Source organism: Emydura macquarii, unplaced genomic scaffold (assembly GCF_026122565.2).
Source record: "Emydura macquarii macquarii isolate MOO-44397 ecotype Brisbane River unplaced genomic scaffold, CSIRO-AGI_Emac_v2 contig_2894, whole genome shotgun sequence".
NCBI classification, from domain to species: domain Eukaryota; kingdom Metazoa; phylum Chordata; order Testudines; family Chelidae; genus Emydura; species Emydura macquarii.
The window spans coordinates 18,999-46,395 of NW_027133031.1; the positions used below are offsets into that span (position 1 = coordinate 18,999).

At 57.2% G+C, this 27,397-nt stretch overlaps 1 protein-coding gene across 1 annotated transcript in view; it reads right to left on the reverse strand.

Moving 5' to 3' along the window:
- The window catches only part of ADGRA2 (adhesion G protein-coupled receptor A2), a 75,056-nt gene that overhangs the window by 12,130 nt on the left and 35,529 nt on the right, over positions 1–27,397 (reverse strand). Inside the window, exons 3-8 of the mRNA XM_067568426.1 lie at positions 5,366–5,437; positions 4,881–4,952; positions 3,294–3,365; positions 2,647–2,810; positions 2,096–2,309; positions 1,343–1,507 (exon numbers count right to left, since the gene is read on the reverse strand). Of these exons, the coding sequence (XP_067424527.1) occupies positions 1,343–1,507; positions 2,096–2,309; positions 2,647–2,810; positions 3,294–3,365; positions 4,881–4,952; positions 5,366–5,437 (759 nt within the window). The remainder of the gene's footprint in view (positions 1–1,342; positions 1,508–2,095; positions 2,310–2,646; positions 2,811–3,293; positions 3,366–4,880; positions 4,953–5,365; positions 5,438–27,397) is intronic.

Sequence of the window (27,397 nt, forward strand, 5' to 3'; positions counted from 1 at the left end):
GGAACAGCTGGTGTGTGTTAAATTCACACCACATCTTCTTCTGGAATGAATTCCCGGTGCAGCCTGGATCCTGGCGGGCACCCGGCCCTGCCCCTCTGCCCTCATGCCTAGCAGCTCTCTCTCAACCCCCCATCTGCCCACACAGGCACCGCTGTATCCCTGCCAACCAGGGGGTAGCCCATGCCCCCCCCCCTGTCTCAGCAGCCCCGATCACTCTCAGGCCCCAAGCCACTCTGGTATCTCCCCAGCTGCCCCGTACCCCTCCTCCAAGCCAGCCTATATCCCCCCCAGGTTCCCGCTACCCCCACTGAATCACCCCCTACATCCTCCTCACCCCCCAGCAGCCCCGTCCCCCGGTCCGCTGGCCGCCCCTGCATCAGCCCCCGACCCCCGGGCAGCAAGTAAACGCGCCGAGCCCAGCAGCCTCCGTGCCGGGTGCTCTCGGCCCAGCCCAGCTCCCGGCGCCAGAGGCCTGCGAGAGCGGTCCCCGTGGGAGAACGCCGCTTCCCCCAGCTCTCGAATCCCATACCCTGCTCGGCACCGAGCGCGTGGGCGGGGGCGGGGGGGGGCCCCGCTAATGTGAGCCACATTGGCCGTACCCGACGCTTCTACTCCACGAAGGCCCCGCCGAGGTTACAGCGGGCGCCCAGAGCCTTTCGTCTCTTGCCAGGGGAATTCCAACACCCCGGCTTCTGGAGCCCGGCCGTGCTGCCAGCACGGGCAGCCTTTCCAAAGCGCCCCCCTCCCACACACACACAGCAGTGACGGCCTAATCACGGCCAGACGCTGGCTCACCTGCGGGACTGAGCCTGCGGCAGCGCCCCTGCGCCGGCAGCAAAGCCCTGACACCCCCCGACCCCCCGCCGGAGGGCGTTTGCTGCGTCACTCGCACGCTCCATCTGGAGCAAGAGGTGCCGGGGGGGACGGACTCTGCAAACGGACACCATGAGGACAGGACTGGCGCCGCCGGGCCCCCGCCGAGCCTGCCACATTCCACCCCGCTCTGAAGCCCAGGGCACTGGAGGTGGGGCTGGGGGGCCCTGGGCTGGTGGGGCAAACCTGGTGCTACCCCCCCATACTCTCAGATCCTCCCAGGCAGCCAAACTCTTCCTCCTGATGCAGGGAGGCTGGAGGGAGCTCCTCCAGTGCCCCAGCCCCACGCCCTTCCCCTCCATCAATGACAGACAACGCCACTGGCCCCGCAGCCCCATGCAACCTGGTACCCACAGCGGCCCCAGTAGGTGCCAGCTCCAAGGGAAACTGAGGCAGATGTAGAAACTGGTAACGGGGCGGCGACCGCGGGCAAGGGGCGCCGGGCGGGCGAAGCAGCCCCCGTTCTTACCTGAAGTCCCCGCGGTTGTTGGCGACCCTCTCGGCCGGGCAGTAGGAGGCCGACGTCTCCAGCACCACGATCTCCACCTTCTTGCTGACGTTGCCCTGCGAGGTGGAGACGGCACATTCCCACTCGCCGTTCGCCGAGACGTGGATGTTGGAGAGGGTGAGCTCGCTGGAGGGCGGCAGACGAGGCCAATGGGCACCCCTGAGAAGCCAGTGGGCGGCCAGAGCAGAACCAACGGCCCTCGCCCGGCCCCCAGGGCTCGCCCAGCGGCAGACACCTCTCCCCAGGCAGGGCTAACCCAGGGCTTTCCTGCTGCCCCTTTCCTCTGGGGGTGGGGATCCCAAACCACGGCCCAGCGATGTCATTGCAACTGCCACCAAAAGGCAGCCAGCTCTGGGGGGGGACGCGGCAGCTGGCAGGAACACCTGGCCGTGCAGCGGAGGGAGTAAATAAGCATCCCCGCTGGGATGTACAAAGGGACCGAGGGGAGTTAGGCACCCCGCTCCCAGTGAGACCGCAGGGGAAGCAGAGCGCCATGCACCCAGGTGAGGTTTAGCCAGGAATCCCGGCTCCCGTGGGTTTGGTTTCAGGGCTGCCGTCTTCAAGCCAAACCAAGGAGGCCCCTGGGCAGGGCTGAGCCGAGCCCTTGAGACCCCCGCCCCTGCCCAGGGGAGCGTGGCACAACGGCTGGACTGGGCATCCCCCCCCCCGTGCCGATGACTCGCTGCCCAGCGCCCCGGGCCGGCCGCTCCATACCTGGTGATGAAGGTGCAGTCGTGGACGAGACTCTCCTCCAGGATGACGCCCGTCTGCTCGTCCCCTTCCACCAGCACCCGGTTGTGGTACCACAGGATGCGGGTGCTGTTGTCCAGGTAGGTGGCCGTGCACTGGAAGGGCAGGCGGTCGCCCTGGAACACCACCTGGCGCAGCGAAGGGATGAGGTGGTGGGTGTGCAGCTCCGGCGCGCCCACTGCGGGAAGGCGGGGGAAAGGGCAGAGACGCCCGGCTGAGCGAGCTCTTCCTCGCCCCGCAGGGCCGGAAGCCCCCTCCCGCGCTGCCCGCCCCAGCTGGGTCAGGCGTGACCGTCGCACGGAGGCCTCTGGGGGTCACGAGCCGAGGGCAGGTCGTCTCGGTCCCACCCCTAGCCAGACTGGCATCCTGCCCTAGCCCGTGGTCAGCCTGGCCGGGTTATCTGGAGCCTTGGCCGTTGGAGGGAAGGCCGGCTGGCTCGTGGGCCGACCCAGGGCATGGCCCCTCGGCCCTGTCCCCCCGCCATCCCCCGCGCGCTGGGCGTGGCGCTGCCTCACCGCACTCAAGCTGCCCCTCCTGCAGGCTCCTCAGCAGCTGGGCGTGCAGGGGGCCGGGGTGGATGCACAGCGTCCTGTCGGAGATCTGCGCCGAGCGGTTCCTGGCCCAGGCCAGCGTCCAGCGCAGGCTGCAGTCGCACGTCAGGTACTCGGTGGCGAAGTCACTGGAAGAGGCTGGAGTCAGGGGCAGCCGAGGCTCGGCAGAGACGGGGGGCAGCAGAGGGAGCCCAGGACCCCCCCGTGGGTGGGAACCGCCGAGCGTCGGGGTCCACGCTGGGACTGGGAACAGCACGAGGCCTGTCTCCCCCCAGGAGCAGCACACGGAGGGTGTACCCTGGGCTGCAGAGGGCGTGAGAAGGGGCATGTCCCGGTGGCTGCAGGACGCGTCCGTGCGGGGTAGCTACGCACACTGCCGTTACCGGGCCAGCCCACGCACGTCTGTGTGAACACAGGACGTCCTCAGAGCCCGGGGCCCGGCCCTGGATGCCCACCCCTAGGAGAGCCCTGTGGAGGGGGGGCCGCACGCACATCTAGCTCAGCTCCCTGCTGCCCAGGGGCTTCTCCCGGCACAGGTCGGGCGGGGGCGTGAGGGAGGGAAGGCGGGGGGGCCCGTGCGACGCAGCCTTTCCTCTCAGCGAGATACTCACACGACTTTCAGAGACGGCAGCTCATCAAAGACACCTGGCGGGAGGCTGGAGAAGATATTCCCCGACACGTTCCTGTGGGAGGAGACGCGGACCACGATTATCCCCACCTTACAGGTGGAAAAACTGAGGCACAGAGAGGGGCCATTGAGTCAGTGGCAGGTCCAGAAATAGAACCCAAGGGCCTACGTTTTCACAAGCGTCCTGGGATTCTGCGTGCTCACAGACACACATTTTAAAGGGGCCTCACATCCAGCAAGTGCCGATACCTGTCCTCTGAAAACCAGGCCCTTTAGGTCTCATGTTGGGCCCCCAAAATCACCAGTCACTGTGGAAAACGTAAGGCTAAGAGTCTTGACAGCCAGTCCCCACTTCTAGCCACCAGGAAACACTTTCCCGAGAGCTGGGAATAGAACCCAGGCGTCCCGGCCACCCTGCCCTCCCTTTACGAACTCTCTCAACAGCCTAGCACCACTGCCTGTACAGAGATACACGCTGAAAACTCAAGGCAAAGGACTGCTGTTCGCTTGGATCCAGTTCTTCCAGATTCAGCCCCTCTCGGCTTTTCTTCTCTGATTTAGCACCAATCCCCACTTTCCCCCTGGGCTGGTTTTATTGACAACACGAAAACAAGAGGCCCGGCCCCCTCGCTGCTGTGTCTGGGGGTTTTAACGCTCACTTTGATCAAGGAGACCCGTAATCCCCAAGCAGCGCTTAATGAGCTCCCCAGACAGGTGGGGACAGGGGAGCCCACGCGACAGGCTGGGCAGCCCGGGCCTTTAATGAGCTCTGTGCTGAGCGCCGCCGTGGGTCTGTCAGACGGACCATTCGGCCATTGTCACGCCTTCTCCCGCAGGGGCTGGTCCGGGGCGGCTGCCCCCAGGAGCCGAGCCACGCTGTGCTTGGGACCCAGTGACTGGCTTACGGCAATGGAGACCCTGGGCAGATGGGAGGGCTGCCAGGGGAGGAGGGAAGGGGGTCGGAGCCGCCAAGGAGGCCAGAAGGTCAAGGGGCGGTTGGCCGAGGGGCAGGGGTCTTTCTCCTCCCTTCTCCCCCATAATTCGGACTCCTGTGTCTAAATCCGAGAGGCTGAAGCTCAGAGACAGCAGCACCGAGCCACCTGGCAGAGGGCACAGGGGGTGCCCAGAGTTTTACAGGGAACCCGAATCAGTTACATTCACAGGACGTCACTAACGGGGAACGGCAGGTCTCTGCCGAGAGCCGGTCACACGCTGGCCGTCCTCAGCAGGGCAGGAGGACACGGGCAGCTCGCGTTTGAGGACCTACCCTGGAAATTACATCCGAAGGGTCTATGAGCTGAGGCCGGTCACCAGGAGGTGACCAAGATGTTCCTTCCTGCCGGGCAGGAGAGGCTTAGCTTACTGCCGGGGTCACCTGCATCCCTCACAACGGGCCCCCTCAGCACACCGAGCCCTCCGCCAACCCCCATTCAGAGATGGACGGGAGATCGCACGCTTTACAGGGAGGAAGGCAGGGCGGGGCTTGGCTCCACCCCTTGCTAACAGAGTCCTCCTGCCAGCTGGGACCGGCAGATGCTCTCCTCCCGCGGGCCCCCTCCCTGGTACTTACAGCCGGAGCAGGCTGGCCAGGCCCTGGAAGACGCTGGCGCTGAGGCAGCCGATGCGGTTGTTGGAGAGGTCCCTGAAAACAAGCAGACGGGACCCCAGGCCTGTGAGAGACGGAAGCCGGATTCGGCCCTACCAGCAGTGCCGTGCTGGGGGCAAGTCACCGGGACCTTCGGGTGCTGCATGCACGGACCGACTGACAGGAGGCAGGCGCTGCTGAGAGCGGGGCAGCAGCCCCTCTGAGCGCGCCCAGCAGGGCTGGAGTCGCTCAGCGCCCTCGGCCGGCCCGGCGTCTGGGGCGACGCAGCAGGAGAGCTCGCTGCCTGGGACAGCCCAGAGCGGGGCTGTTGCAAAGCGCAGGTTGGGGGCACAGAGAGGACCCTGCACGGCCGGGGTTGGTCGGGCCCCTGCCCACGAGCCAGCGCTGCTGCAGCGGGCGGGGCGACATGCTCGATTCTCCCGCAGAACCGTGAACAAGGGGCCACTTACAGACGCTTCAGCTCCGAGAGGCCGAGGAACGCGCCGGGCTGGATCGTGCTGATCAAGTTGTTCTTGAGGTCCCTGGAAAAAAAGAGAGAGAAAATAAACAGAAAGATTTGCCAGCCGGAGGCTCCGTGTCCCCAGGGGGAGGGAGGCAGAGGCAGAAGGACCTGGGCAGTCTAAATCCCTCCTGCCCAGGTGGTAACGACCCAGCTCGGGGAAGCCCGGCCTGGGATGCAAACAGTGCCAGAGGTGGACAGGCAGCCACGGCACCAGCTGGCAAACCCAGACCGAAGCCAGGCTGCCCAGAGGGGCTGTACTTTTGCTTGCCCCAGGGCGGTGGGATGACGCACCGATGCCAGCAACACCCCAGCTGTACCAGGATGGGACACCCGGGCCCTTTATGGTGGTGTTCCTGGGGAGGCAGACGCTTGTCCGCTAGGAACTGGACTGAGACCCTCTCCACCCCAAAGCTGATTCGCACGGGGACTGCCGGCAGCTCCCCGACGGGGAGGGTCCGATCCCACGCTCTGCACTACGTCTGTAGGAGATTTGCGGGAATATCCGGAGTGACGGCAGCACCCCGGCTCCTCCCGGGGACCCCTTGCCGCTCCTCGCAGCCTAGCATGAATCATGGCCCTCAGCGAGCAGCAAGGGAGAAGGCGGCGAGGGCGTTCCTCCCGGGAGGGCTCGGAAGGAATCCTGGCCCAGTTGTCCCAGGTGGTGCATGCGCCCTGCCCTGCAGGATCGACAACAGAGGCGCCATTTAGAGAGACGAGGTCCCCCCTCCCCCCGAGTTTTGTACAGCAGGCCTGACTGCAGCCCACGTCCTAACCCCCTGGCAACCGGGGTGCGGCATGTGAGTTCTGCGACTCAGGTCCTCGATGGCAAACCGTGCCAAGCTCAGGCAGCAGTGGCACCGGCCTGGAAGTGTGCAGACACCTCTTGGGAACACGGTCAGATGGGGGGAAGCACTTCCCGTCTTCCGGGGCCAGGCGATGCGAGGGTTAACTCAGGGTTTGCAAAGTGCTTGGAGATCCTGGACGGCCGGGGCTGCAGAAAGGGCCCCTATTGTTGTCCTTGCTCCGGGTTTAGATTCCCCAGACAATCAGAGAGCCAGGAGCTGCCCTGGCTGCAGAACGCTGGAGGGAAACCTCATTAGCGGCTTTCAATTCAATCTCTCTCTAATTACCGCTCACAAGGGAGCGAGGAGCGGGGCTGGAACTGTTGCAGCTCCCTGCCAGGCGGCAGGTTGGCCTCTTCGGAACGAGAGGAAGATGCCAGGGCCTCTCTCTGTGCTCGCCAGCGCCTGCAGACTCTGAGCTCTGCGAAGGAGGCAGCGGACAAGGGTCTGCCCAGCAGATCCTCGGCCGAGCACGCCCGTGCGCGCGTTTGGGGACCCCACGTGAAAGAGAAGCCGCGTATAAAATAGTCCAGGGTGTCCCCCCATCCCAGCGAGGGAACGGGCGACCCGGGACGGTTCAGCGCATCCCAAGAGCTGGCACACGGCGTCCTCCAGAGAAGAAGTTTCTGCTTCCAGGCTCTGACTGCTGGGCCTGATTGGAGACCATCCCTGCTCTCCAGCCCGGAGACAAAGCCCGGGAGAAAACGGCGCTTTATTCACATTACAACACGCTTAATGCCTGGAGAATTCACCGACTGGGCCACCACAAACATGCTCTCCCCAGTGAGGGGAGACAGTCAGCCTGCCCATCAGAGAGGTTCGGTGGCCTGCGTTGTGCAGGTCAGACCAGATGATCATGACGGTCCCTTCTGACCTTAAAGCTTAGGAGAGTGCAAAGGCATGAGATTCGCAAAGGCTACAATAAAAGCTGCTGCCTACGGGCAGAGTCGTTTCTGGAGCTGCCTTATCCCAGCCGGGTTATCTCAAAGGCATGTGATAACAGCAGACAGCCATTATCAACACGCTCTCAAAAGGCCTTTCTTCTTAGCCAAGCCTGGAGGAAACTCATTCGGTTTATTAGCTTGATTATAGCAGGTATCTAATCACAGCCGCAGAGCAACACTAGGCTTGTGTCAAAGTCAACGTCGGAGGGATACGCAGGCTGCAGTCAATACACACACACCAGAGAGAATGTCAGACCGGCCGACCAGCAGATACGGGCATGGAAAGATTAAACTCAAATCAGTAAATGGCAGTTACTGTCAATTTCTCCTTCCCCCCAAACAGCTGATAAAGCTGTCTGTCTGTCTGTCTCCCTCATTAATCATCAGCATTGACCGAGAAGGGAAATCAAACACACGTGCAGATGGCCCAGCGCAGGCAGACCAAGCCCGGCACGGACCCTGAAAATGTTCTGTGCTCCTTCGCCTCCTCTGGAGCCCACTGCACTGCTTCACTACTGCTGTTACCTGCTCTCAGGTAGGTCAGCCCGGGCACAGCTCTGCCCTAAGAGAGAAGTAAGGGAGGGAGGGGCTGTGCTTAGGGGGAAGGTGATACCAAGCGCCACAAGGAAACGGCTCCTTCCCAAAAGCTCTGCACGCTGAATTTACTGTGCCGCTCCATCTCAGCACATCCGGCCGGGGCTGCTGGGGAAGCGTTTAAGGAGTTGAAGCAGACGCAAGAAGGAATAAAATCCAGATTTAATCAGCAGGTTTTTTCCCTTTTTCAAAAACCAAAAGAAAAACCTTAAAATTGGAAGAAGGGGCAGGGGGAATCCTGCCTAGAACCCTTCCAGCCAAGGCGAGCAGGAAGCAGACATCTCTGAAGGGCTTTTGTTTCCTCCCAAGGCTGATAATTACGTTCAAGCTCTTGTGTCTGGAAACAGCATTTTTCCAAGCTCTCCGCTGCTATGAGCCGAGAAGGGCAAGGTTAACGGGGGAGTGGAGGTGCTGTTTGTTTTCTCTGCTGGGATCTCAGAGTCTGCACATGCAGCAATCCCCTGGGCAATGCCTCTGCCCCTCTCGCCAACAGGCTGCCCTATGGAGACGTGCCCCCTGCTATATCCCTGCTGGGACATCATTACGCCAGCGTCCTGCCTGTCCACCCCAGGGGTTTACAGAGCACTGCTAACACAACATTCATGTCCTTTTGCTCTTCACCACCTGTCTGATTACTGCACGGTGTTCTTGTGGGCTGTTCCACAGCCTGTCACCCTAAAGGTGGCTGACTTCAAGGGGCAGGAGAGGAGTGCGGCTTTTTTTTTTTTTCCCTTTCAAAAGATCAAGTTAATCAAACTTTTTCAAACTTCAGAACAGGATCCATTTCGCTCCTGAGTTTATCCAAATGGGCAAAAGAACAAACATCACCACCCGCCCTTCTCTAGCGCCTTCCCTCTAGGATCTCAAAGTGCGAGGCCAGCCGGAGAGCTTCCTTTCAAAGTTTCGTCTCATTTCCCCGTTTTACAGCTAGGGAAGCTGAGGCAGAGAGAGAGGGAAGGGCCCTCGGGGGAGGGAGGGAAGGAGAGGAGACATCGCAGGGAAACATACGCAGAAGCAGAAAGGGCGAGTTTCTTTTGGTTTTTGCGAGTAGCACGCTTTCGATGTAAACCGCGACCTAACGCCACATGCTCCTCAAAGGAGACCCCTCGGGAAAGCAGCCGGGATCCCCCGGCGCCCTGGTGTTGGACCCAAAGGCGGTTCCCAGGCCCTGCTCACAGACCAGGAGTTAGCAGTGCACCCCCGAACGGCTCCTACTCCAGAGACCACCTAGCAAAGTGCCAGCGCTGCTGGCCACACGCACACTGCTGCTGAGCCCAGCCCGAGACACAAGAGGAACAACGGAGCCTAGAGACCAACCACGAAGTATTACGTGGGCAGACGGGTGCAGTTGTGAAGCATGAGTGTGACAGGATAAGCCTCGAGCGCCCTGGTTAGCTGGTGCTAAGTGGCCTCTTCCTTGTGTCTGACTCTGTGGCCTAGCGCACACGACAGGAAACAGCTTCAGTCGAAGTGGAAACACGCGTCTGGCGCGGCGCATGCCCCAGCACGACAGAAGGGGAGCGCCGCGCAGCTGGCAGACCGGTGAGAGGGGTGGGAAAAGCTCCCCCAGCGCACCGGCTCCTGAGAGGCAGGGGGTGCGCCTCGCAGGGCAGATACCGCAGTGAAGGAGGGGGGTTAGCCTAGTTCAGGGGGGTGCTCAGCTTTCCCCAGACTAGAGAAAACAAGTCCCCCAACTGGGCAGAGAGGGAGGGTAAGCTGCGACCGTCAAGTTGACAATCTACGCGCCAGCTGCCAAAGGCCGCTTGGGAGCTACTTAGGGGATGAAACAAACCATCACTTTCTCTTTCAACCCCCCCAAACACAGGCAGTTCTTTAATCAAGGTAGAGGAGAAAACAACATGCACGGGGACAAGTGATATGACCAATCTCTCTCTTTCTCTCTCAGGACAGAGCCTAGGACGGGCACCGTACAGACCTGCCTCCTTGTTCTAAACAGCGTTAAGGTTTACTTTATGGTTAGGCCAGCAAACCCCCCCGCCTGGAACACAGCTACCTTGCTTTGGATTCCAGTGCAGCGGATTTTGATGGCGATTGTTTGTTTTTTTTTATAATGGGGGCATCCGTTTGCTAGGACTAGAGACCCAAGAACTCAGTTAGTATAGGGGCCACCCATCCCACACCTGATGGCTGTGGTGACCTGGGCTGAATCAGAACCTGGGCACTAGAGAAGACAAGAAGGCCCGATGGAAAGAGCGGCAGGATGAAGCCGTTTGCACCAGACAACAAATTTTATGGGTTCTACAAAATCCAGCAACTCCACTACAGATTCTTGAGTGCATCTACTGGCACCATATCGGTTAACTAACTACTGATGTACAGCAGAACCTCAGAGTTACAAACACCTCGCGATTGGAGGCTGCTCGGAACGCCAAAAAGTTCGTAATTTTGAACAAAACGTGAGAGTGGTTCTTTCAAAAGTTGGCAACTGAGCACTGACTGAGTATGGCTTTGAAACTTTACCATGCAGAAGAAAAACGCTGCTTTTCTTTCTAGTAGTTTGCGTTTAACAGTACTGCACTGTGTGTGGTGTTTTTGTTTTTGTCTCTGCGGCTGCCTGATTGCGTACTTCCAGTTCCAAATGAGGTGTGCGGCTGACTGGTCTGGCCGTAACTCTAGTGTTTGTAACTCTGAGGTTCTATTGTATACACAAATGTAGAGCTGTGCTGTAACGGCTGAAAGTCTCCATATCTCATTAGCAAACAACCCGGTGGTTTGAACTGCTTTGGGTAACCCAAGATCCCATTAGCCCCTGTGCCCGGGCCAACCTCCAACTCCGGTAAGAACATTCAGCAGCCCTAAGTTCCCTTTGCCGTTTCAATCGGACTCTGTATTCTTTACTTCCTCTTCTATGCTATTGATACCGTGCTCCGTCTCAGAGGTGGCTGCCCATCAGTGGTGAGCGGAGTGATTTATTCCATAGGGCGAGTTCATTAATTTGTAAATAGCTCTGCAGCCCAGCATGAAAGGCGCTGCCTAATCAGCGCACAGTATTATTCTCCACCCTCCATCAGAGCTTTCCAGACCCCTAAGCAAAGCAGTTTCTATAGCAGCTAATTCCCAGGCACCTCCAAGCTACAGGCACACAGCAAGCCACGCTCTGGTTGGTGGTTTTGTCATGTATATTGCTAGCCACTGGCAACACTTCTAAGGCCACCTAACTCCGTTCCTTTGGGACCGTAGGCGGCAATTCAATCGCTGGCCACACACATGTAAAAACAGTGCTTTTTCCATGTGGGCTGCAGAGCCCCTTCCTTTCCAGGGACCTTACTTCCTCAGGTCTGAGGAGGACCAAGAATTACGGTCCAAAATTCAGATTACGAAAACATTTCATGACACATCACAGGCTGACCTCATCTCTGCACACACTCTGCCCTGCCAACAAAAACAACACAGCCCATGTCTGGTTTCCCAAGTCCTTCACAGAGGAAGCTGGAGTCAAGAGGAACAGCTCCATGAAGTCCGGGATTTTTGTTAACTCTTGGCTGACCGCTGCTGAGCACGCCAACTCCGTGTCGCCTGCAGCAAACTGCAAACGAGGTGAGGTCCACGCACCAGAAGCAAACTAAAATATCAAATGACACGCTGTTCTCCGAAAAGAAGGACTGATGATTCTGCTTCTGCCAGAATGCTGGGTGAAAGGCTCCAGCGCCTGTTGCCTCTTCTGGAGCGGACTCATCTTGAAATGATCCCTGACGGTCGCGTGGCATCCTAAACGAAGCAAGCTAGTGGTCCAAGTCCAGCTCCCACTGGAAAAGACCATCCCGGCTTGCACCAAGGGACGGCACGCACGGCCACCTCTGCCAAGACGCCAAGGATTCGATGGGCGGTGGAGACGAAGCTACGTCCTGCAGGGAGCAGTGCCGTGGGGAGGCTGGAGGAGGAGAAGAGAACCTTCCTGGCACATGCCATGAACACGGAGGTCGAGTAGGAAAAGCCCAGCGTACCCAACGCTCTCCGTCAGCAACGTGCCACCACAAAGCACCGCGGCACAGGCTTGACTTTAACCACACCGCTAGGCCCACTGAAGTCAGCGGCATCATTCACATGCTTGCCTGATTGCGGCCCCAGCAACCCGTGAAGACACCGTGGGTACGTCTTCACGGCCGACGGCCAATTCGCCGCCGTCCGATCGACCCATCTGGATCGGTGAAGACCCGCTCAATCCAGCTGGAGGTCGACGCGTTAAAACCACCCCCCTCCAGTGGCCCGGCACAGTCAATACGCCGCGTAGAAGTTGAGTGACGACCTCGAGGGGAGTTACGCAAGCCACTCTGCCTCGCCTGCGTAACGATACGTATCACGGCTCCAAGCAGCTGTTTTGTGCTTGAGCGGCTCCGCGTCCGATTCCGTGTCACTTTGCACGGGGCTGCCCTGCTCTCACACAGTTGGCCCCACTCACGTTTCATGCCTAACAAGCAGGTGCCAGCGAACCCCAGTTTCACCAGTGAACAGGACATAAGCTCTCTTTGATCCTGCCTGAACAACCAGCAACACAGGGCCAAAGAAGAGGTGGGGGTATAGAGAGGTCAGAGGGAACTACCTCTCCGCCCCCGATCGCCTTCCTTATGGAAATTCACATAGATCCACAAAGGGGAATTCTCCCTTTAGCTCATGAAAGGCTCTTCCACACCCCTGGGCTGCCAACCGTTCACTGGGCACCCTGGGGAATAGGCATCTAGCATCCCCTCCCCTCTGCACACCATTCCCAATCAGACCCACATCGCGGCTTTTGGAAGGGAGTGACGCAGACTGCAGTCTGTGGGTGCAAGGTCTGGAGCGTACATTCAGCTCCTGTTTTCCTTGCAGGGCTCTCTTCAAAGCTACCCCCCCACAACGCTTCTTTTAACAGCTGCTGCCACTTGCTGCTTTTGTCCTGCATCCATTTAACACTGATCCACTAACAGCTCCGCCTGCCGTTAGGCGCAGCCGTCCAAACAGAACAACTGTGCTTCAGGCAGGGGGAAGAACTACATCGCAAATGTTCGCCGCCTGGTTGTGCAGTCAGCAAATGCTCCAGTTTACGAGTCCTAGGTTAATCGGAGCTGGGCGTGTGCTGTCTCCCTGAACATCTACCTTTTCTTAACCTCCCTGATCGTTCTGCTCACTTCTGCATGGTTTGGATGAGCGTACTTCGAGCACCGCCGCGTGCAGCTCGAAGGGGCAAGAAGGAACACGGAACCAGTGTGAAGGGCTGGCAGGGTGGTACTAAGACAGGGCAGCCTTTTCCCTCGCAGTAAATCCAGCAGCATCGCACCCTGGTTCGTTATCCCTGCTGCTTTCCGGTAGCTGCAAATCGGACTGTTTACAACCATCCCTAAAACATTATACTTAAAAGCCACGACTGGAGACGCCTCTTTGTCTAAGCAGAGGGTTCTGACGGCCAATGGCACCACCGCCCGCTGGTTCCAGGTGACCAGGTGGTGCTGAACGAACAGCTCCTGCTCACCTGGCTACAGGCTAAGTAGGTTCATCAGTGCAGACTCCAGGAGCTCCGCTGCACTGCCCCTAGATCAGCTACAACCATGTTCAGAAACATAGCCCAAAATCTGGACTCTGGATCCCTTCCAAGAGCAGGCTGCTGCCCTCCTGGCCGGCCCAGGAATTCCTCTCTCTCAGCACTCAGGAGCATCTCGCCACCAGTATCGCCTGGGACTCCAGATATGTCACAGAAACTGATGGGCCAGATCTAGGGCCATCTACTATGATTATCGTGTTGTAGTTTCACCGAGCGGACCAGGAGTCCATTGTGCCAGGTGCTGTACAAACACAGAACAAAGCATCTCTGCCCCACAGAGCTTCCAGGCCGCGTATAAAAGAAGAGCCGACAGACAGACGCGTACAAAGCCCAGGAAACAAGCAGACAAGGCTGGCCAGCGTCGCAGGCAGTGATCGCAGTGTGCCAACAGCCTAGCCGTCGTCACGTTACTTGTAGGCCTCACAGCACATCCTCTCATGTCCTGCCTGTGACAGCAGCCTGTACCTGTGGCTTCAAAGGAAGGTGCCAGGCGCTCAGAGCGGGCAGTTCTGGATTAACCCGCTCAGAGGGGGCAGTTAGCAGGGGACACGCCCTGAATCACAAGGGTTTCCATCCTTCCCATGCTAGAAGGAGAGCAGTCATTAGCGTTAAGGCCTCCCGCTACACTTCCCTGGACAGAACCGTCTCAGGGTCTCACCTCGCCAACCCTTTTGCAAGTCAACGAAAACCGTCTGAAACCGGGATTGAGCAGGAGGGGTGAACCCTCTGCGAATCCCTTTCAAGCAAGGCGAAATCGCAGTCTGCTCGGACTGCTTCGGGACAGTTACTTGGATACGGACCAAAGACTTTCAGAGCCTGAATATAAACAGGCAGAGATAATATAAACTCCTTCGAAGTTCGTACAGAGTTCCCTGGGGACAGCTGTGTCTCTGGGACTTTAACCCAACATTCCTCCAGCAACATAAACAAGTGACAATAGAAGCAGCAGAAGCAAATGCCACGGGCTTTCTCCCAGCCGGCCCTCGCTTCCTGACCTGACGGCCATGCGAAGGATGCGGACAGACATTTGGGAGTTTAAAATACAATACGTTATCCGCTAATGACACAAACGTAGCAGGAACCAGGCTCTGAACTGCACTTGGAGCGCGCTGGGGGAGGGCAGGGCGAGGGCTGACTGCCTCCTGCAGAGACTCAGCGGGGTGTGACAGGGCCAGACCTGACGGCTACAAAAGGGGGCTTTTTTTTTTCCCCCCTCTCTCATCATTGTGCTTTATTTCTGGGTCTCTGGTAATAGTCTTCTCTGAAAACCCGGGCTCTGAGCAAACAGTTACATCAGCTGACTATGATTAAAAACCCAGACCTCGCCACCTACCAGAAAGCTGAATAGGTGCAAAGTTGTTGATTAGCCGACTTAGCGGTTAGGCAGATTACAACAGCCCCCACGAGACTTCAGAAATCAATGCAATGCACTAAAACCCAGAGAATCTGTCCAGCTTACCAAATCCCTGCTCCCTGGGTAATACAGTCAGGGTTACTCCAGGTCGGTTGGGTCACCTGAAGCCAATTGAGGAGCTTGCCCCAGCAGGTAAAAGCCTCCATGTCAGGCAGAGAAGGGCAGCTGAGAGGGAGTCGGGTGAAGGAGCGGAGCAGAGCGGCTGCAGAGCTGGGAGCTAGTGCTGTTGCTGCCACGGCACCAAGCCGCGGGACGCAGGGAGAACTGTAACAGGTCCCATCACGGGCTATTAGCCAGGACGGCCAGGGACACAACTCCATGCTGTGGGTGCCTCTGGCTGCTAGAAGCTGGGCCTGGATGACAGGGGATGGATCACTCAACGATTGCCCTGTTCTGTTCCTACCCTCTGAAGCACCTGGCATTGGCCACGGTCGGAAGACAGACTACTGGGCTAGATGGACCATTGGTCTGACCCAGTGTGGCCGTTCTTATCTTCTTATGTAACTGGCACCAGCCGAGGAGGTGGCCCAACTAACCGAACATCTCATGAAAAAGCCTCCAACAGCTTCTTACTTCACATGCCGGTCTGCTGCTAAGGCATCTCTGACGACTGATCGGGACAGAGAGAAACACATTCGGTTTCAGTGGCACCAGGCCGGCACCTATGAGAACCGCCTTCTCCAACAGCCTGGGTGTGGCTGCAGTAGATCGGATACGCAGATACACGGCTCACGTCTGGCACACGTAGCTCCATCTCCCATACCATTCCAGGCCTTTTCCCACATGGACGTTAGCCCTGCCATCCCACAATCCTGAGCCGGTTTCATTAAACGGGCTGAGTTAGACTGGTGCAAACCCCTCTGTGGACTCTCTGAAGGGGGACTTATTTCAGTTTAGCTTAAACCTGGTGCTGCCGATAGGCGTCAGTTAATGGATATAAACCTGGTCTAAACTGAAACGAGATTTTGTCCACGTGCTGCCTTTTGCACCAGTTTAACTAAACCTGTTTAAAAATCACGCTTTAGGTTAACACTGATGCACCTGTGTGTGTGGAGACCAACCCTAACCCCACCGAACCGCCCCCCGCCCCGGCCGTTCCAAGTGCTTTCCGATGTGATCAAAGAGCCACAAAGACTTAACTGCTGCTCAATGCACATGGCCTACGCTTTGCCCCAGGTGCCTCGGGGGGCAGACAGCTTGCGGGGGTTTCAGTGAGGCTGTTCTTTCACTGCCCCAAATAGCTGTCAGGCAGGAAGCTGCAAGCTGCTCGCCCCCTCGGCTGTACGGGGTTAATGAGGAAAATCCTTCGTCCCGGCTCATTTTGCAGGCGAGCTCACGCTTGCCAGGGGCTGTGCAGAGACATTATCCAGACAGACCCCATGTGTTTACTTCTGCCTTGGAAAGGCTCCATGTCAGAGCAGTCAGCCGAGATGGGGCTGGAGCCCTCCAGCGGGGCCAGAGACAGCCCAGCCTGGGATCGGTGCTGGCTTTGAGGAGGCCCCGGTGCTGCGAGCAGCCTGGCTGCTGGGCTGTTTGCACCCCCCTGCCAGGGGAGGCTGTGCAGGACCCCAGGCCTGGCTCTGTCAGCAGGGCACATTTTTCATGAAGTCACTTCCCTTCCCGCTCTGCTGCCAATCTGCCATCGGGCCGGCCCGTCTCTCCCCACTACGTCTGTTTGGCTCGGTGCTTCCTCCAGCCCCAAGACTTTCCCTCCTCCTGCACAAATCAGCCCCCTGTTGATACTCTGTCGCCCCGTGCTAACAGGGGGTCCCCAGCCACTCGCAGCCTTGGTTTTCATCCTCAACCTCTTGGACGCGGCACAGATCCATCCCCTCCTCTCAGCCGCCGTCCCTCCCACCCTCTGTGCTCCTCCTTGTTCTTTCCTTCACCTCCCCTTCCGGTGCCAGGTGTAAAGGGGCACCCCTGAAACTGCCGGCCGGTTCCCGTGCTGCTGCGGTGACAAGAAGGGGAGAATGTTCGTGGCAAGTCCCTCCGAGACCCACCGGCGATGCACGAACGGGGCAGCTGCAAAAACAGGCCCCCAAAGTCCGCTAAGCAACCCCACAAAGTGGGCCAAATTCACCCGGGTGTAACTGGGGGAGGAATGCATCGTAAGGCGGTAACCAGTCAGAATACACTGCCCTCGAGCGCCCTCGTGAATTGCTATCAACACGGCTGGAGCCGCTTTTGCTTCATTGCAATACACAAGGCAGGCACATCCATGCCACACACGCCAACAGAAGACAGCACCAGGCTTGCAGAAAGCTGCCCCCGTCTGAGCTTAGAGAAAGCCGAGTTAGTCAGGCAGAAATGGAGACCAGGCTGGGGCTGCTCAGAATAGGTGAAGCTTTACTGTGCCCCCACGGACAGAGGGACTGGATGGCCTGATTGAGCTGAGCAGTGCAGGCCCACGGGGAACGGAAGGCCAGGGGATGATGTCGCCCAGGGACCCTGGGAATTCAACTCTTGTACCCATGAAAAACTGTAATGGCGACGGAGCTTAAAGCGGAACTTGCAAACCAAGTCAGACAGCTTCTCTGGAGAACCACTGGAACAATTTACCGAGGGTCGCGGTGGAGCCTCCATCACTGAATTTTTAAATCAGGACGGGAGGTTTCTCTGAAAGCTCTGCTCTAGGAAGGATTGGGGGGCAGGTCTGCGCTATACAGACTCGCTGGTCACAATGGTCCCACCTGCCCTTGGGATCCGTGATGCCACGAATCACTTTGTCACAAGCCACCTTCTCTCACCCTTGGTGCCACAGCTGCAGGAACCCGGCTGTAACCACGGGCTTCTCTCACTCCCTCCTGAGAGCGAAGGCATACCCCTGCACCAGCAGCAGATACGTAAGTGGACCAGCAGTGCAGACCCAGATATACCAGCAAACCGTGCTTTAGCCGGCATAGTTTCTTTTGCTTAGGAAGTGGCATAACCTCTATCAGGCAATTGGACGCTTTTTGCAGATATACCCTGTGTCTACATGAAGTACAGCTACGTGGCTAACCTTGGAAGTGCAGACCAGGACTGAGAAAGCGCCACGCCTGCTCCCTCTCACGTTTCTGTGCCAACATTTCAGAGCCCGCCTGCCTCTGTGCTGCAGGAAACCTGCCCTCGGCTGCTTTCTTAGCCCGCTCCAAGCTTCAGAACCTGAGAGCTAACAAACAGAGAAGCCAGTTCATATTTTCCCTCCCCCGCCCAGCCGTATTTGTGCAGCACATTAGTTCCTGCAAGAGGATTTCTCAGACCTTCCCGGCGCTTTCATGTAAGGAAAGTTAATAGCCGCATTCAGCCACAGCAAGCTGCCGGCCAATGTTTACAGAGCATGGGATTGATTTACTATGAAAGCTGCTTTTCTCTCGGCCCGCGGGCGCCGTTACACCAGAGCGTTGCAGGGCTGGCGTAAACTAATGCGTTTCGGCCCCTCCACAGCTGCCGGCCTCTCTCCTGCTCGGAATTTCCACACACGGGGCCTAAAACAATCAAGCGGGTTTGCTGTAACCTGAACACAGGCTCTTAGTACCCCTGCCAGGGATAGCACTGGACTCCTTCCTGGAGTTTCCTTTGGACTCCCCCACATCTCTCAGAGCAGGGCAGACAGAAAGCAGGGAATGTGCTGGAAATGTATCCGTGCTATCTCAGCAGCACCCTGCATTCATTCCCCCGAGGGGACTGGGGATGGCTCCAGTGACCATTTCCGCCTCATTTCTTCCCACCACACCCCCATCTTCAGCCTCGACAGTTTTCACCCAGAGCGCAAGGGAACGCTGCAAACCCGGCTCAGGCTATCCCTGAAGACGGGGTAGGAATCCAGAACCTGCCAGATCTGAAGTGCCGGCATCTACACCGGTCCACTTGTGCTGCCTTTCTTGCATGACATGGGCTTTCACACGCCCGCTGCATTTGCAAGAGAGTTGCACTGGCGTTTGGCTGGCACTGCATCTGCTTACACCGAGGGTGCATTTAGCCTCATTCAACACCATTCCCCTGCCATGACTAGCTCAGCAGGGCAGCAAAGGGTAGATTGCCCAGCAGGAGGTGTCTGAACTCAGATTTATCTGTCCGGGACGCAGGCCACCATCTCCAACACCATTTGACAGAGGTTAAGGTGAATTCCAACGCAGGCAGGCCATAACCGCCTCGCCCCTTGCCAAAGAGGAGTAAAGCCTTGGCTAGCAAAGCACTGACGTTAACGGACATGGTGTATTTTAGGACAAGCGGCAGGGATGTGCAGCTGCCTGAACCACGGCAAAATGCTCCAGGAGCAATACAGTCACAACACGCAGGGATGCCCCGTGCCCTCTCCCTGTCCTGCCCGAGGACGAACAAAGAGCCACGCTCCGCCTCAGCGGGGCTCACTGCTGGCAAAGAAGGGCAAGCAGCTCCCCGCCAAGTCTGTCTTGCCTCCGGAGGCGGAGGGATGGCTGATGGGATTCCCCTCGGGGCACAGCTATTAGAAGGCAGCAGCGGGTCTCTAACCTGCAGGCTATGAACAGGGGGAGGGAGGAGGAGAGGGGATCATGCAAGAAGTCCCTGTAGCAGGTGGAGCATCTGTCAGGCTCCAGGCAATGACAGTCGTTGAAGCCTGGTCCAGGACACTAAGAGGGCTGGGGAGGCTTTTTGACTCCAAAAGAACCAAGCCTCTTTCAGCCCCCCGGTGCAGTGGCTTCCTGTGTAAATTCAGCTGGGATTAAATCAATGTAGGGGGCCAGACAGCGTCCCAAAAGACAGGACCCGAGTGCAAAGCGGCCTGGAGGGGAGACCTCCCGCTAATCCACACAAAGCCCTGCAGCCACAGACAGACCAAAGCCGCCCCGATACAGTATGGGGCAGGTACGAACACTCAGCCACAGACAGTGTGTTGCAGTGAGCTCCTTTCTATCTTGCTTTCTGAATCCCTCCCTGGTTCCCTTTTCATACAGCCATGCCCATGCGCAGTCATGTGGATGGGCCAATGGGGGACCTCTGGGGCTAGAAGTGGCACTTGATCTGGAAAGTGTTGAGGCTCACCGGGGTGCAGCATTTCAGCAGAGTACAGGCAGAGACACCTGAGTGTGCTGCAGCAAAACCAGACCAGCCTTTTGTTCATCGGATGCTTTCATCTCCCACGAAGCAAGGCCTGGAGAACTCGACCCCTCAGCGCTAGCTGCTAGGTGATGGCACAGGAGAATTCGTGCTCTGTCTTGCTGGGGCGCTGGGCCCTACAGCTTCGGTGTCACCAGGGCAAGGAGGAAGGGCGTTATGCTGTCACCTTGTCAAGTGTGGTGACACACAGCACGCTCCTGGGGAATTCTGGGAGGCTCCTCTGATAAGTGTCCGCTGCTAAGTGCTTTCACTGGCTCTTTCTCTGGGCGCAAGGTCATCTGCATTACCGGGATGGAGACACAAACCAGGACACAGCATGCTCCTTTCACTAACCTCCTGTCCCAGCACCCTGCACTGAGAGCCAACCCCTCCCCTGATCGCCCCGTTTATCCTCCCCGGCCATCTGGTTACCCTCAGCTGACAAGTGCAGTCTGAGAGTTCACAAGCCGCGACTCTCAATCAAAAGTTTCACCTCGTTTCTGGCATGCGGACGTGTTCCAGCCCGTGCCCCCCAAAACCCATGCACACTCCAGGTAGCCCAACATGTTGGGTCTGTGAATTGACAGAATACATAGCAATCATGGCTCCATCTCTGCCCGGCTCTTTCAGCCAGCAGGCAGAGGTCAAACAAGAACCCAGGGGCTGGGAGCTGAAGCTAGACAAATTCAGGCGCAGCATAAAGTGGAAAATGTTCAATGTGGAGAACAGCATGAGGTTCTCTGGCCTGGGTTAAGCAGGACATTTGCCTGGATGAGCAGAATGGTCCTCTGGGTTTGAAAAATCGGAGGCCAAAATTCTAACACATCGGCGGTTGAATCTAGGCGCCTAAATCCAACTGTGGATCCTGCTGGCTACCCTTTGCCTGTGCAGAACCCTGCTAACTTCAGCCAGGCTCTCTGCAAACACGGAGAAGACTGGGGCCTGGTTTTCAGAGCTGCTAAGCCATGAAAGTCAAAGGGAGCTGCTGGGCTGACCATACTTTTGAAAAAAACCTGGCCTTTTTCGTCATATTATCAAAATACCTATCACCACGGTGCCTGAGCGCTGCCTGGTCTTTAGTGGAAGTATCGTTATTCAGCTGGGGCACTGAGACATGGTAGATTAAGTGACTTGCCCAAGGTCCCACAGAAAGTCTGTGGTTGAGCCAGGAATTGAATTCAGGTCTCTTGAGCCCTGATCCAGCAGTCCTGGCCACTAGCCCATCTTCATTTCCCATGCCTAAGTGTGGATTTAGGAGCTGAACTTTGGACTTCAATGCTGGAGAGTTCTGGCCTGAATTTCTGTAAGTGATAAAGGCACGAGTGATATTTACAAAGCACAGATTTCTCTATTAAAAAATAAATGAAAAGCAGCATCTGGCGGTCTGAAGGAGCCAAAGTGCTTCAGAAAATGTACACACTGATACACCAGCTAGGGACACACCAGGCACGGCTTCACCTCTCACTTGAATTGCAGCCACCTGTTGGGCGGTACACAAGTGCTGTTCAACAGAACACAGCATTGGTTTAGGACAGGAACTGAAGCGTGTTTGTATCAGAACATGAAACTGCTGGGGGACCGTAGGGCAGCAGAATGTAATTACTGGAGCTGGAACCTGGCCAGGACATAGGCAGTAATGATCACTAGAACGAGGGGCTACCATTTAAAGTAGGTAATTAGCAAACGGGAAGTGCCATTTAGACATTCAAGTAGCAAACCCCTCTACCGACTCTCCCTCTGCTGATCCAGCCAGAGGAGTTCATCAGTAGTTACAGAAACCCCCACTGCAGTCTGAAATGCACTGGCCAAAGCGGGGCGATGGGTGTTTTTTGACCAGAAATAAATCTAGACGTATGTATTTTACGGACACTGGGCAGTATCAGGGTCAGGCAGGCAAGTGCCCTTATACAAGATGCTGCATGTGCATTGGCCTGGGTGTAGAACAGGCGTGCCGGAGAGCCTAGAGATGCACGTTCATCTGGGGAAAAGATAAATCTGCCTCCCTTCTAGCCGAGCCTCCCACAAAGCTTCAACTCCCTCCCCCTGCCCACCACGCTGCGGTCTGGTCTGTATTATCGCACGCACCCCGTTTCACAGGCGGCTCAGAGAGACGAAGTGACTTGCCCAGGGTTACATGGAGAATCTGTAGTTCAGCCAGGAACAGTACACGGCGCTCCAGCCTCCCACTGCCTCTGCTTTAGCCACCAGACAATCCCCCCGTCTCGCTTTACCTCTTTGAAACAGAGTGCTTGAATGCAGACTGCCCTCCATCACTCGCCCCCACCTCCAGGCCCATTCAGAGCCGTGGGGCGCTCTCGCTAAGCACGGCGGCATTTGGACTGACAGCATTTCCAGGTAAGCTAAAGCCGCGCACTCCTCTGGAAACAAAAGCATGCTGAGTATTAACTGAGACCAGCGACAACCTGGGTGATTAACCACCACGCACCACTGCAGCCAGCCCCCGGCTTCTCCTGCTGCACGGCAAGAGATGCTTCTGTCTCTCTGAACTACACTCCTGGGAAGCGCCCACCTGCGTAAGAGCCAGAGCCTAAACCGGGCGGGACCCGAGGACTGCTCAGCTCAGACCCAACCTGAAGGTTGATTTACGTGGGCATTTCAAACATGTGCGTTAGCGTCTATTCTCTTCCCTGCGAGCTGCTTGTAACGCTCCATGGGATATTGGCACTGACGGGCTGTAGAGAGTCTGCGCTGATGGAATGCCACATTCTCGTGGAATCAGGGTAGGAGACACAAATGTGGTCTCACAGTTACTTAGCAGGAAGACTGGGACAGAGCCAGGGCTCCTGGGTTCTCTCGTCTGAGTTAGACGCAGGCCCTTCAGCTCTGTAAATCAGAGCAGCGATACTGCTCCAGCCCCCGGGGGGGATTGTGAGGGTTAGTTTACGCATGTCTGGTGTACTTTGAAAGCCACAAATGGAGAGGGAAGCTGCAAACACCCAAATCTGTGTCTCCAGCCCACCGGCTAGCATCTTCCTGCACTCAGCCACAGCACCCGAGACGCAAACTCTGGGGGCTCCTGCAATGCACACGGGAAAGGCCCCAGATTAATTTGCCTTGCAGAGAGCCAGGAGCTGGCTGAGTGCTTCATCTTTGAACTGAACGAGTCAGCCCATTTGCAAGGACTCTGAACAGCCCCCTCCTGCCCCCCCACGCCCTGCAGACCAAGGTCATCAGCAGCACTGGCAGGGCCACAACCCGAGAAAGCCCCATTCCCCATCACTGCTCAGCTGAGACGCTCTGCACCGTAGGACGGGGATACCCCATTCTCTGCAGGACACCAACTCAAATCCAGCCAGGCCCGGAGCGGCTGAAAGCCATTCATATCCGGTGGCTGTTGGCGGGCCTGATTGAAATGAGTCTGGGCTGGGACCCAGCAAAGAACCGGCATCTCCAACACACAAGCCCCATCGCAGTGGGCGCTGACGGACCCCCTTGCTGACAGACCCAGAGGTATGAGAGCCAACTGCCCCGGCTGTTCCTGCAGGCTGGGTCTGAGACACGCGGGCGGGGGCAAAACAAGGAAGCGCTTAAATTAGGAAGTGAGCCAAAGACTTGGGAGACCTGGGTTTGAATTCTTGCTCTGCCACAGACTTCCGGTGTGACCTTGGGCAAGTCCGTTATCCTCTCTGCACCCCAGTTCCCATCAGTAGCATGGAGAGAGCAGCACTGGCCTGCCTCACAGGGGTGTCATGAGAATACACGCACTCAGGACCGAGGTGCTCAGATATCATGGCAATGGGAGCCGTATACGTAGCCTGGATGTACCACTTGACTGACTGATTGTTGATTCTCCTGCCCCTGACAGTCCAGCAAAGAGCATCACCACCTCTGGGACCTGCCACCAGCACTAACTTCACCTGTCTCCACTTAAAACCGGGCCTTCAGGCCAGAAACATGAGCTTGCAATTGACGCTCAAGCACAACCCGCCTGGGCAGCCGTGCAACTGCCCGTGCAACGGGGAGCTGACGCCTCTGTGTCATGGTGCTGCACAGCAGCGGCAGGACTGTGCTCTGCTCCTGCCCCCAGGGCAGGCTGGACAAGGGGCAGACAGGCTGCTCCCGGGAAACAAACCCTTCAGCCCAGTCGAAGCGGGGACCTTTCCTCGCAGGGGGCAGGATTATGCTCCCATCCCAGGATCAGCAATGCTGCTCTCCTGCCCACCCCCACATCCAGATTATTAACACCCTCACGCCCCCCTGGCCTCCACCCACCTTCTAGAAACTGCAGCCACCTCCATCCGCCGCTCAGGGAAACGTGACAGATGCACCTGGGGCTTCCCCGAGCAGATGAGATCGGCTGGAAAGGACCCGTCCAGGCTGATCTGTTTTTAATGAGCACGGCAGCCCAGGCTGCCCCCCATCCCTCAGAGACTCATTAATCTCATTACGTAGCTACAAATCAGTGGAGAGGCCGAGGTGAAATCCCAGAGCACTGGGCATCTCCAGGGAGCCCACGCTAAGCAGAGGGCAGGTCCTCCTGACGCACAGCCAACAAACCGCACACGGCCCTAGCGTGGGTGAGGGCGGACAAGACAGGCACAAGAGATCCCTGCTCCCTCCAGCGGTGGCCCAGGTCACAGCTCCACCCCCCAGATCTGTCCGTCCCTGGCCAGCTATGGAGGGCCCGGGTTCAACGTATTACCTCTGCAGCTCCGAATCAAGCTGACGAAAAACAATTACAGCCCTTGTCATGGACAATTACTTTCCGATGCTGCTTGCTGGAGTGAGTGGCTTGGGGGTGGGGGGGAGAGGACGCTGAGGATGGAGCAGCCTACTCCCACCTCCCGCGTGGTGGCTCTGGGTTCCCAGCGTAATCGGAGCATTCCTGAGGTGACCGGGAGGTTAATGTTGCTCTGCACGCATGGGATCAGGCCGTGCTGTTTGCTCAGGGCTACGAGAAGAATGAGACTTTAAAGAGATTTTCAGCACCCAGGGGTCCAACCCAATTAGAGCAGAGTTTTCCAGTTTTGTATTCAAAGGGGCGGGCGCTGGACGAAAAGGCAGGGATCCAGAAGTCAAGACATGGAGGCTGTCAACTCAGGAAATCAGATTTCCTACAAGAGGGGATTTTTTCGGACCATATCTGGCTGTTATTTCTCCACTACTAAACCCTGGGTCCTGCTCTGAGCAGGGGGTGGGACTAGATGATCTCCTGAGGTCCCTTCCAACCCTCATCGTCTATGATTCTACGGAGTAAATTTGTAGACAAGTTCCAGACGGCTCTCTACCCTTCTGGGAGCGTTCCTCCCTCCCATTAATGAGAGCTCTGTGCCAGGATCCAGGGGAGGAGACTTTTAAAGCAAGAATTAAACAACTGCAGATTAAAGGGACGGCGACAAATAATTCAGGCCCCAGATTTATGGTTTAGTTAAAAAAAAACCCACCGGAAAAGGTAAATATTTAGAGGGGGATTTCATGGTTTGTTTTTTTGTTTTTAAAAAGCAGTTCACTGCTTTTTAAATATTTGGACAAACTTCCCCTTACAGTGTTTGCAACCCAAACATCACAGCATCCTGCTAGAAAAGGAAGCGGACTGCCCAGAAAGCTGTTTGCAGGGCCGATGGAGCCACGCTGGTCCCAGGATGAGGGAGAGACAAAGGAAGGCGAGGGTATTTCTTTCACTGGACGAACGACACGGAGTTTCTAGTCCCCCGTTTTCCCCGGCCACGGTGAGTGAAGGGCTGAAATCAAGCCAATATAGCAGCCAGGGCGACAAGGATAGAATTCTTTCCACACTAACGACCTCCCTCTCCGGTGCTAATCACACAAACCAGGACGTCTGGCTTTTAAAAATACATTTGGAGGAGATTCTCCAAAGCAGCCTAGGGGATTCAGACACATCTCTTTCCTTAATTTTAACAGAAGGACTGCAACTAAATCCCCTGTGCTGCATTGACAATCTCAGCCACAGCTCTGAATCTGGCCAGCGTCCCACCCAAACACAGCACGGACAGGCTCAGAAAAACAGCGCACGGGAGACTCTCAGACGGGGGCACCAGCGGCCCAGCCTGCCTGCCCTTTACAAAGAAGCCACGATACCAAAGCCAGAAGCGTCACGTCAGCTCAGCACCCACACATCGGTCGCTGAGCTCTGTTAAAAACGTGGCCCCAACCGCGGAAGCCGGGCGCTGGGAAACGTGGCCTCAATCCTTCTGAAAATCTGGCCCTCACAAAAGGAGAGTGCAAACGCGCGTGCCTGGGACACACACGCGTGCAAATGTACTTCGAACAGCTGGAAGCTCCCCCAGCAATTTCTCAGTTTCTGCAGCCACACCACAGCCCTGCTTTCTCCCCCCCCCTCCCCAGGATGTCACATTCCAGAGCCCCGACTCCCTGGAGCAGCAGCTGGGATCCGCTATTGGCTTCAGCAGGTGCATGCCAAAACTAGGCCAAGATTCGCGTTAATAAATGCTTCCTTGTTGGCGCTAATGAAAGCCAGGCGTGCACCAGGGCCTGGCTCCCCAGGGGAGTCACCAGCAGCACCACAGTGGGCCTCCCACGCTTTGTCTCCGCCATGGGAATGCTTTTTTCACCAGACCCACTGTTCAGTGGCCCCTGGGAACGGGAACCATACTAGCTGCTACATGGGTTGCAGGGAGCGGGGGAGCATTCTGACCTCCTCCACTACCCGTCAGCTGCCACCTGCCTCCCTCCCTTCCAAGGTTGTCACTTACCACCAGTCCCTCTTCATTAGCAGAGACACCCCCTGCCTCTCCCAGGCCCACCCTCCCTTTCAGCAGCGCCCCATCCAGTCTGGGCCCTGACCCCTGACCCTGCCCATTCAATCACCCAGCACCTCTGGTTCTTTGCTCAGGCAGCATTCGGACCATCCCGGACACACCTTTTTACCCAGCATTGCAGTTACCAAGGTCTGTCCGGCCCTTTTCATCTACAGCACAGTCGATGTAGTTTAGGTTGGCGTTTTTATGCCCTGCACACACGTTCCTCGCTCGCTCTCTCTCTCTCTCTCTCTCTCACACACACACACACACACACACACACACACACACAATTCATCAAGATATTTTTAGGTTCAATGATACAAGTTTCAGGAAAGAATTTACTTCAAGAAACTAACAAGATGGCGCTCACTTATGGCACACTACGCAGTACTGTACCATCATCATCAGAGTAACGGGAAAACGTAGATCTGCCTCTATCTCCCCTATGCAATAAAACAAGGCGTCTACATCGGATTTGTTTGCACAGCTCCTGGGGCTGGCTCACCCCAGCCTCCCCCCAAAGTCTGCGGGGACCATGGGAGCTGCTCCGCACATCTTCACACGCAGCCGCCCTACCCCTGGGCAAACGCTTTCCTGGCCCCCAGCTCCCGCTGCAGCTGTGCAGCTTTAAGACAGCCACACGCCTCCCTCCCAGCCTGCAAGTCAGCAGGACGCCCTGGTGAGTGCTTCAGAGGGGACCCAGTGTGAATGAGGTATTTGTGTGCGCTCCCTGCCAGCTGTGCGGGCTCAGTGCATGTCACCCGGGCCTGACACAGTACACTAGCCCTCTCTTCTATGGCCTTTCCTCAACATCAAATCCTCCTTTCCCCCTTTTTCCTCCTCCA